The sequence below is a fragment of the Labeo rohita genome, chromosome 18, assembly GCF_022985175.1.
Source record: "Labeo rohita strain BAU-BD-2019 chromosome 18, IGBB_LRoh.1.0, whole genome shotgun sequence".
NCBI classification, from domain to species: Eukaryota; Metazoa; Chordata; class Actinopteri; order Cypriniformes; family Cyprinidae; genus Labeo; species Labeo rohita.
The window spans coordinates 14,291,559-14,302,323 of NC_066886.1; the positions used below are offsets into that span (position 1 = coordinate 14,291,559).

At 34.6% G+C, this 10,765-nt stretch overlaps 1 protein-coding gene across 1 annotated transcript in view; it reads right to left on the reverse strand.

The window, feature by feature from the left end:
• Nucleotides 1–922: 922 nt before the first annotated feature.
• The window catches only part of LOC127180493 (leukotriene B4 receptor 1), a 32,474-nt gene continuing 22,631 nt past the window's right edge, over nt 923–10,765 (reverse strand). Inside the window, exons 2-5 of the mRNA XM_051134576.1 lie at nt 2,651–4,955; nt 2,320–2,373; nt 1,957–2,066; nt 923–1,673 (exon numbers count right to left, since the gene is read on the reverse strand). Coding sequence (XP_050990533.1) covers nt 4,265–4,955 — 691 coding nt within the window. The 3' untranslated portion in view covers nt 923–1,673; nt 1,957–2,066; nt 2,320–2,373; nt 2,651–4,264. The remainder of the gene's footprint in view (nt 1,674–1,956; nt 2,067–2,319; nt 2,374–2,650; nt 4,956–10,765) is intronic.

Genomic DNA, 10,765 nt, shown 5'->3' on the forward strand with positions numbered 1-10,765 from the left:
GAACCGAGACATCAGAGCTTGTGTTAAAGGGCATGCCAGATGAAGCCTTGATTCGAGGCTTGTTAACGTAGAAATCCCTTTCGTTGAAGCCTCACTTTCTGTCCAGTCATGTGCGCGATTCAATTTGCGTGTCCTAATGTTTGACCCCCACATCTTACTTTGCCAGTACATTTTCACTGGCATCTATTTAATAATTTTATCCTTAAATACCCAGTCATACAAGTAATATGAAGAATACAAATTATTTAAGGAAAATTAAATATATGACATATGCAATTAATATATGTGTACATTATTCTTCTATTACATCATATTGATATTCCTACTGGCATTTAGTGGCACTGTTCAATGGGTAAATTAATTTATCAGAGTCAGAAATTCAACAAACAAACACACACGGTTAGGCTTTTATTTGTCCATATAACATGGATCGATCTATGGAAATTGTGGTGAATGCTTCTTCCGACAGAGCTTTAGTCTTTTGGCGCTGTTTTCAACACTCGAAAAAGCTTTGAATCTTTTCCCGAAACAGTCAGAGGAAAGTCTCGGTGCTTCACGAGGCTTTTTGCCCGTCACTCCTGTCAACTGCTGAATGAATGAGTGTCACGTCCCGCTTGTTTACTTTGAACCGGATGACGCTCCCACTTTTGACGCAAGGCCTCATGGGGTGTAGGTGTCTCTTAATTATTCTTGAGGCTGCGCGTTCTTATCCTACACTGTAAAAAAAATTCCGTAAAAAACGGAAAAAGTACTGGCAGCTCATTACCTGGACTTTGTACCGTAAATTTACAGTCTGTTAATTTACAGTCTGCCACCGGTAAAAAAAAACAGGACTTTTTCTGTTTTAATGGTATATTTATATATTTATATATACATAAAGCAAATAAATCCAGCACAATATACAAATTTGAACATGGTTTATTTTTACTTAATGTAAACATTCTTAAAAGTGCATTCAATGGCTTTTGTTTGCCTTAAGTGGGTTAGGACTAAACAACATCAAATACTCAATTCATTTAACAATGTGTCAACTCAGGCAAAATGGCTGTATTGTAAAAGACAGTTTAGCTTTAAACAGTAACGGACAGAATAAAAAAAAAAAAAAAAAAGAAAGCATGAGCATCTGTACAATACAGGTGTTGTACTAAAAAGTGGTCACAAAATTTAAACATCACAATGAGAAACAGTCAAGATTCAAAACTTTTTTTTTCTTATAAGAGAAAACAATATTGTTTAGAGGGATAGTTCACACAAAAAATGTTAATTCAGTCAATTAGGGTTTGGAATGGTATGACTTTCATTCATTTTTAGAACACAAATTAAGAGTATTTTTAGTTAAATCTGGGTACTTTCTGTCCCTCTATTGATTGTCTATGCAACTACCATTTTCAAGGTCCAGAAAGGTATAAAGTATGTGACTCCAGTGGCTTGACAACAGAATTTTGAAGTTCATTATAACAGAAATATCATCGAAGTGATGCAATTAATTATAGGGGATGTATTATTTACCATTTAACTGCATATTTAATGCAAGTGCCATTTTTTTTTTCAATTTAAAAACTCAAATATTACATGGATTTTTGAAATTGTTCATGCAAGAGTCTTGGAGGAATGCACAGCCACTTGGTTGCCTTCATCTCAAACCACGTTCAGGATTTCTTCACAGGAAAATACTGAAAGAAATGGATATGACAAAAAAAAGAAATGAATTAAACTGAACTACAGAGTAATATGCAGGTTGGAGTGGAAAAGTAGTCATACAGTATTTTAAGTTTATTAAATCAACTGCAATCCATAATACTTTCTAATTGTTTACACATTGCTTAACTTACATTTTTAATAGTCTCCATTTGCATCGGTCATATGAGCTTGTCAAATCAACTATGTCCTAAAATATACTTCATTATTTTCAATTAAATAAACAGATACACATTTCATAACATAAGTGTTGCTTACTTCTGTATGAATTCTAATGTAAGTGCCGCCTCCTCTGGGTATTTGTAGCTCACAACCTCAACAGTGGTCATTAACTTCTTGAACGACAGCAATCTTGAACTGCCCATCACCTTAAACACAAAAGACATTACAAAATTACCATATACATAATGACAAGCAGTTTGAACACACCTTATGCACACCAGGATAATAACATGCAAAAGTATCCAATCCAATCATTCTGGTAAGGTTAGCACGTTGTGACGTGACAGCAAACAACTTCACATTGTTGTGAAAGTCAACAAAATAAATTACTCTAACTATTTTCTTTCTGATACTTAACACTAATGTTAAATAAAACTGTCAATAAAACAGAATACAAACCCGTGATAAGAATGCAGGTGTGTTTGAGATTCACAGTACAGCAGCAATCACGTCCTGTCATTAAAAAAGAAAACGAAAGAAACACAACGGTCATTTTGACATAATGTCGTGTGCATTTGTCCATTAAAGTGATAAAGATAACTCGAGGAGCTGACGTTACCGGACCGCTGACCTGAAGCGGCATTATTATTCTGGCGCGGCTACCGCGCGTCCGACGCCTGTTTACAGTCGCTTCACAGACAGCTTGCTAGTAACGTTACCGAATTAGTTTGTGTTTTGCATTTTATCTTCCGTGTGTGTGTAAAACAGACAATAAAAAGTCAAAACTTACCTCATTTGGCAGAAAACTCCACGAGGAAGATGTGTGACGATATGCAGAGAAATGTTGAGTGCGACGGCTCCGACGTTCATTTGCCAAACAAGCCAGACAGCAACTAAGTTAACCTTACGTAAACAATTTATGTGACATTTAACTCGTTTACCACGTGAATCTAATTATTCACAACAGTGCATGTTGATTTGCTATGACAGACGCTTCAGACTGTGAGATCTGTAAATAAAAATATATACTATATATAAAATATATAACATTTAAAAGTAATATTTCAATTCAAGTGTATTAAACGGTTTTCTGCTATCCTTTTTAACCGATATAATGCCGATTCTTGTGCCGGTGTGTCGCTGAAATCGTGTTTCACACGTAGCTGAAAGATAACGTGACTGACTTGAGTTTTGAAAACATATTTTAAAATCCGAATTATTTAGAAGCAGTATTATAATGAATAAAATCAGTTTATGTTATGCAAGCCAGCAATACATTGTAGGGTCACGATTTGCAGGGTATCTCCTTCGACATTTGTATTGTCCAGTCCTCCTTTTGCAGGAAGTCTCTTGAGCTCAGTCCTACCGCATGAGTTATGCTGATGCTGCTTTCTTGCAATCTTCTTCTTGATGTTCTTTCTTGCTTCATGCTTTTCACACATTTATTTCTCTTCCGGTTCTCTCTTTCGTTGAGTCCTGGTGTAGCCCCTCTTGGAAACTGAAAACAGTTACCTCATGCTTTTTTTCTCACCTCTTATATACAACCATCTTATATGTCTATTTACAGTACAGATGTTCTTAGTTTTAATATGTTGTTTCCAGTCAGCATTTCTTTCAGCATATCCAGTTTAAGCCAGATACGTGAATACCAATCTGAGTTTAGGGAAACCCTGGCTGAAATGATCAAATTATCAATAAAACAGTTTTTCTAGACCAGTCTTTCTCAGTTCCAGTCCTCAAATACCACCACTCTGGCCATTTTGTATGCATCTCTTATCACTTCAGACCTTTGTTCAGACAGGTGTTGAATAGTTTTAGTCTTTTTTTTCCTTTTAACATTGGGCAGCTCATACATTGTCCATTATTTCTATGTTTGGTGATAAACATAATTGATTTTATATAAATGAAAGAGGCACACTGTAACACCAAACTCAATTGTGTATTTCAGATGCATCACATCCCACAACTTTATCATCTGCAGAGAAAAACTGACACGCAATTACACCAAAATATATACATAATAATGAACTGAGATATTTTACTGGAATTTGGTCTTCATTACTATTTCCTATTTTTTGTTTTACTACAGGCTAAAATATTATTATAAGACAGGCCAGACAGAGAGGTTGAAAACAATATTAATAAACAATAGGCTATATATTTATATGAATATTAATTAAATAAAAATACAAATATTAATTAAACAATAAACTATTATTAAATGTTTATATAACACTATGAAGGTCCTGCAGTATATAACACTTTCAAAGCATGATTCTTTATGGGACCTTGTGAAAAAAGTTCTGCTGTTGTACAAGCCAAAGAAATGGCTTGTATGTTTAGAATCATTTTTCTTAGTAGTGTATGAAGTCTGAAAATAAATAATTCAATCATAAATTGTGAATTATCTCTTTCTGAAACATTCCATAATATTTCCTGAAGAGATGGCGTAGAGAAAAGGATTCAGACAGCAGTTTAGCAAAGCCAGAGCCTTGTTTGTATCACCGCATCTTTGGCGGAAGGACTTCAGTTGACAATGAACATCTGGATGAGATGTTTTAGTCAGAGCTGTGACTATATCGATCACATTGATAATGTGCACAGGAGTCCAAAACACAAAGAAAGCCACAACGATGCTGATCACAAGCCTCTTCTTGTAAGTCCTAACGTTTGTCCCCTGGTTTCTGGGTTCCTGGTCCTGTGGAGCTGTAGTTAAACTGGATCTCTTGGCTTTTTGTCTCAATCCTTTGTCCAACCAGAGATAACTTGTCAACATTGTCAAAAATGGGATGACGAACCCCAACAGGATTTCAAAAAGCAAAACAGTTACTTCTACAGACTGTGACTCCATTGTCCTCTGACATCTTTGCAATTCATTATTGACTTTCTGAGTGAAAAATACTGGTAGGGCAAATGCAAAGGCTAGAATCCAGATGGCAATCAGCTGAAGGCACCTGTCCCGTCTTTCCAGTCTCTGCAGTATCATCCTGTTAGTGACTCTTGACTTGATGACATTGTGATAGCGGTGCACGCTCATGGATGTGACCGTCAGGACACCAACATACAGACTCCAGTGACCCAAAAAAAACAGGAACCTACAAGACCAAAGGCTGAATATCCATCCAAACAGTATTCCATACAGCACAAAAGGAACCAAACACAGGGTCAAAGCATCAGACACTGCAAGGTTAATCATTAGTTTTAAGGTGAAGCTCAGATTTCTGTTCCACTCACGAGCAATGCTGATGATCACCACAATGTTGCTTGGCAAACCAACCAAACAGCACAAACCCAGAACTACAGCAGGTGCGATCTTCTGTGAAACCACAGCAGTGTGGTTAGATGTTGAATTGAAGCACAATCTTAGTTCCATCATCAAACTTTGTTGTCTGGTAAATGCTGGATCTTTTTTCGTTAGAAACAAAATACATGAGCTATGACTGTTTGAAGGACAGGGGTTATGTTGGCACCTCCCACATCTAAACCAAACCCACAGCTTTGCTCTCACTTCTCAAGAATAAGGAAGAACAAACACACAAAAATCAGTAAAGCTCCCTTCTGACCTTATAAAATCAAAAGCAATTTGTCCACACCAGACACACAGCAACAGGACACAACAAAATCAATCAATAATCACAGGCAAGGGGGGCCCCAAGAGCTCTGACACTATTCAAACACTGGCAAAGTGTTTTCATTCATTTCATTCATACTACCCATATCCATACTATATAGAACATACATTTTTAACAGTTGCAAAATAAGTTAAAATTCAAATGTAGAACCTACTCAGTATGCAATTTCAGACACAGTGTCAGTGTCCTGAGAAGCACATAGTCCTGAGGACTGCACATGTGCACTGACTGCCCTAAAGAAATAAGCTTTTTTCAACTTTATTTGAGCATAAGAAACAAAATTCCCCAGACACTTGTCAGATTTTAATTGATGATTTCAAATTTGAAATTTAATCATAAACTTGGACAGCTTTGGAGAATTTGATGTTTCTGATGATATAGCTGCCTGAGAGGTGTTTCAAAGATGGTAGTTTGAGTGAAATGACTTTCCTTATAGGGACTTTGGTTTTAATGAACGACAGAATGAGTCAGCAGTGTGATAAATACACATAGATGTGATATGTGATACGTAGATGGAAATAACTGTTTCAGTTCCCCAGAGAAGTGAACTGATATAGAGTGTAAGGGCCGGATGGTGCTAACTGTAATGTTGAACTTAGTTTTAAATATTGTCATAAATTTAATAGAATTACAGAGTCCACACCACACCTACAATAATAATGGTACAGAGGAACAACATTGTTGGAAATACTATGAAAACATTGATTTTTAATAGTGCAGTCAAAATTTGCACATTAACGCAGGTGATTCATTTTTCCAGTTTAACGGTGTTAAAAATATTTAATGCAGTTAATGCAGGGTCGGGGCCGCTCACAACTGTTGCTTTTGTCTCTTTTTTTCTTGACAAGAAGTGTATTTTTTTAGCCACAGAATGTTCTTATGACCACATCAAACAGGAGACCTTTCAGACGTACACTCCAATGCAGTGCCAGGCGCTATTCAAATGAGTGCAGGAATGGTACAGGTGACAAGGCAGCTTCAATAGAACAAAACTGAACTGTGGTCAAATAAGATGTCAGGCCTTATGTCAGTAAAAATGTATTTACTTGTCCTGTCAGCCGTTATACTGTGTTCGTAGCATGCACACTTCAATTGCATGCACAAATACAGCGATGCGTGCTGTAGCCTGTATCATTTCATATTAAAGTGTGAATGAAACTATGAGCATGCATGTCAGATTCGTGTCATGTTCAGCAGCGGCAGCTCTTAAAGTAATAGCAGCCAAATAACCTAAAAACCCAGCTACTGTGATGTCTATTAATGAAAGAAAAAAAGAGTAAATCAAAAACTTTTGTAGCTATAAGGATGCATTTATAATTAATTTAGAATTTACTGTTTGATAACTTTATTAAATTTTTATATATTTCCTACTTGCTGAAGCACATGTTTAACAAATATTAAAAATATACTGTCTTCAGGATGTTTCTACTTTCATTTAAAGACTGAATTTGAAATGATTGCAGTATAAAAGTATATTTAAAATCCTTAATGTTATTAATTTCATCAATTGACATCACAGATTTTTAATGATAACTTATACTTCTTCACAGCCCTAAGGATTGTATATGCTTTTGGGGAAAAAAGTAATTTAAAGCAGTTTAACATAAGGCTGCAACATAACAAAACATGAAAAAAATGAAGGGGTATGAATACTTTCGCAAGAAACTGTATAGTCTAATCAGCGACAAGTCATTATCTGGAGTCCCACCCCTTTTTAAATAAAATTGTGTTTAAGAATATCAAATGCTTTGTAGAAATCCAGAAATAAAATATAATTTGATCAGAAATCAGATGGAAATAATCAAGAATATCCAAAACTAGTCTAATATTATTGGCAATGTGTCTATTGTTCACAGTGGCGGATTAAGACTCTTTGGTGCCCCTGGTCAATGACACCTAAAGTACCCCCATTGTGTTCCCCACAATGTAGCAAAAACAAGTACACACACACACACACACACACACACTTTATACTGACTTTAATAATATGAAATTATATATTTCATATTAATGAACTTAGTAAAAACCTTTACAAACTTGTGAACCCGACTCATACACGTGCAGTCTGTTCTAATATGAGATGCTGCAAATTTAAACATTTTATGACTAGTGAATCCAACTGTCAGGTACAATAGTAATCCTATCTGTTAATCACTTCAGAATTTATGGTCAACAAAGAAAGTGTGGATAGTCTTTTTAGAGTCATTGTTGTCCTCAGCTCATTTTTCATTCACTTATATGTAATTTACAAAATAATTTTTGAACGTTTTACTGCTTTCAAAGAAAGGTGTAAAAAAGTGCATGGTCTTGTTTGCAATTACATATACTGTGCATAACAAATTTATTATACCACCACCCAATGTAAGGTTTGTGCCACAGCTGCCCTAAACTAAGTATTGGTGATAACCAATGTTATGCTTGTTAATGATTAGTGTAAGATCTTTAGTCACAGTAATGTTTGGAACGCTAAAATACAATTAGCTAAACAAACGTTTAATTAAAAGCAAGTCTTTGGGAACAACCAGTGCCGGCCTGTAGGTTTGCGGGGCCCTAGGTAAGCTAATGAAAATGGGCCGCTCTAGTGTAAAAGACTGTCACAGAAATTTGACTAGTGAAGATAAAGCACATGAAATTTCAATATTTAAGCATGAATGTGTATTAATCGTAACACATTCAACAAACATATGTAAAATATATATATATATATATATATATATATATATATAATTAAGCAAATAAAATAAAAAAAATAGGAGTGCAAGTGAGATTGAGTAAAGTATACACAAAAACTAAACAGAATAAATAGAGCATAAACAAAATAAACATAGGCCTTAATATTCATAAATGATAAGAAATCCAGGCTATTCTGTCTTTTTTTTTTTTTAAGGACTGATTGATGATCATATGAAAAAATATTTTTGAAAAAACTTTATTGAATTACAGTGGATCCGGGTCCGTAATTATAACATAACATGCTAAATGTGGCTCAATTTTTCCTTATATGACAAGTCTGTCTGTGATCATGGGCATCACTGCATGTAAAAAAAATTAAATAAATACTACAGCAATAAATATTATGTATATAGCAGTCAAAGAAAGATATTGTTTGGATTCCATTTCTACCACAACTTCACTTTAATCTCTATGTCATTCTTTCATGTCAATTAATTTTAAAATAGCATTAATGTATAGCAAGACTTCATTTCCAGAGACTATTCTGAGAGACAATATTAAGTGATTTCCAAAGTCTAAACCGTAACAACAAATTTTACAGAAAAATGCAGTATGACCTGTTAACATACCGGAGGCCTAACTATAAAAGCTATAAAAAATTATTATAAAATTAATTATGATTTAAAATCTTTGACCAAAAAAAAAAAAAAAAACCTTAACTTTTTGACAGAAAATCTTATGCATTTACTGAGAGAGAGGGAAAAAAACTCCACTGGAGAAAAAAAACTTACAGAGAAGTATTATTACCCAAAATAAGGTGTTAATATATGTAATAGATGTAACGGAATATTTAATTCATACAGGAAATCCCTATAATGGATTTTGATGAATAAACTGAATAAACTCAGATAGAGACATTTTAACTCATGAAACATGAAGACATAGCTGTACGATTGCAACTAAATGGATTATCTCTGTTCTTCGAGCCATATCGGGCATTTTTATATGAATACGCAATGCAATGCTAAAAAGCAGTCTTTATCACTTTATAAAATACTATATAAAATAATGATTTTGCCTCATTTTTTTTGTGAAACCACGTAAGATAAAAAAGGAAGTTACTTCAAAAACTCAACTGATGTTGTTGAATGAATTTGGAGCAAAATCATGTCATTAAAACGTTCTCAATAGACAGGTTTGTAAACAGACTCAACCCCATGCAAAATCCATGCACGCGTTCTACTGAGGGCAATTTGAAAGCCCTGATTGAAAGACTGATTTTTTTTTTCATACATTCGACACATACGCCGCACTGTATAGCACTGGTGTGCGTTACGAGAGGTGCGTGCGGCTTTAAGTTGCGCTGTGCACACGGATCGGTGGATGAAATTAAAGTACCCCAAGAGCGAGCTGAAAGCGTACAGAGCTGTCTGCGCTCTATAGTTCTTGCGGAACTTTGATTTTAAAAACGAATCTTTCTACGCAGCGGCGTTTTAAATCGAACGCACCTAAAAATCCAATTGACAACCTCCCGGCCGCGGGGCCCTCCCCTTAAGTCGGGGCCCTAGGCGACCGCCTGCATCGCCTGTTGGACGGGCCGGCACTGGGAAGAACTATAGAAACTATTTGGAAGCCAGTAACAATCAGTAACAATTGAGACTGTGGAAAAGTGCATACAAATATGATAGCAAGAATGCATGCTTTTATCAAGGCCAAAAGAGGCCATACAAAATAAAAATCAAATATTTATCTATTTCTGTTTTTATTAATTTCTATATCTGTATTTCTCGGTTCTATACGATGATTTTGTTATTATCAATTAAATCTTTTGACACCGAATTGCCGCTAATTCTAAAGTGAAAGTAAAATTCGCATTTGCACATTTGCAATGCACAGGGATTTACAAGCTATTCAGAAGCGAATAAAAGCGAGGAAAAGAGGGAAAACTCTGCCTCACTGTTACAACCCTACTGGAAAGTGGGAGAGGCAGGCACGTTGCCAGATACGTCGTTTGCCTAATAAATGACAATATAATTTTTTGTGTAAAAAGTTGGTATAATAACAGGTGGTAACTGGTGGTATAATAAATTTGTTAAGAACTGGACATAAATACATGAACAATATCTTCTGAGAGTCACTTCATGAGCATTTGACCGTTCCATTTTAGGAAAACTAGTGTTATATCATATACACATAAAATTTAAAGACAAACCCGTCAAAATAAATGTCCCGTTTAACTTGAAGACATAGTGCCAGATATATATTATTACTATTACTACTACTACTAAAATGAAACAAACATTATTTTTTTAGGGCACAATCACACAACATTTCTTCCATGTTTTAATTTTAATAGTAAATTCACCTTTGTTTGCCAAAAAAAAAAAAAAAAAAAAAATGTTTGCTTAATTTTCAATAATTAAAAGATAAAAAAAAAAAAAAGTTTAATACCTTCATTTCATAACCAGAACATTTTAAATACACAACACAAAATATCTGAGGGTAAAAAAACCTTTTATAAGGCTATTTTAAGAATAAATTTGAATAAATTAAGTATGCATTTAAATAATTAGATATGCTAAAACACAGAATTTGATAAC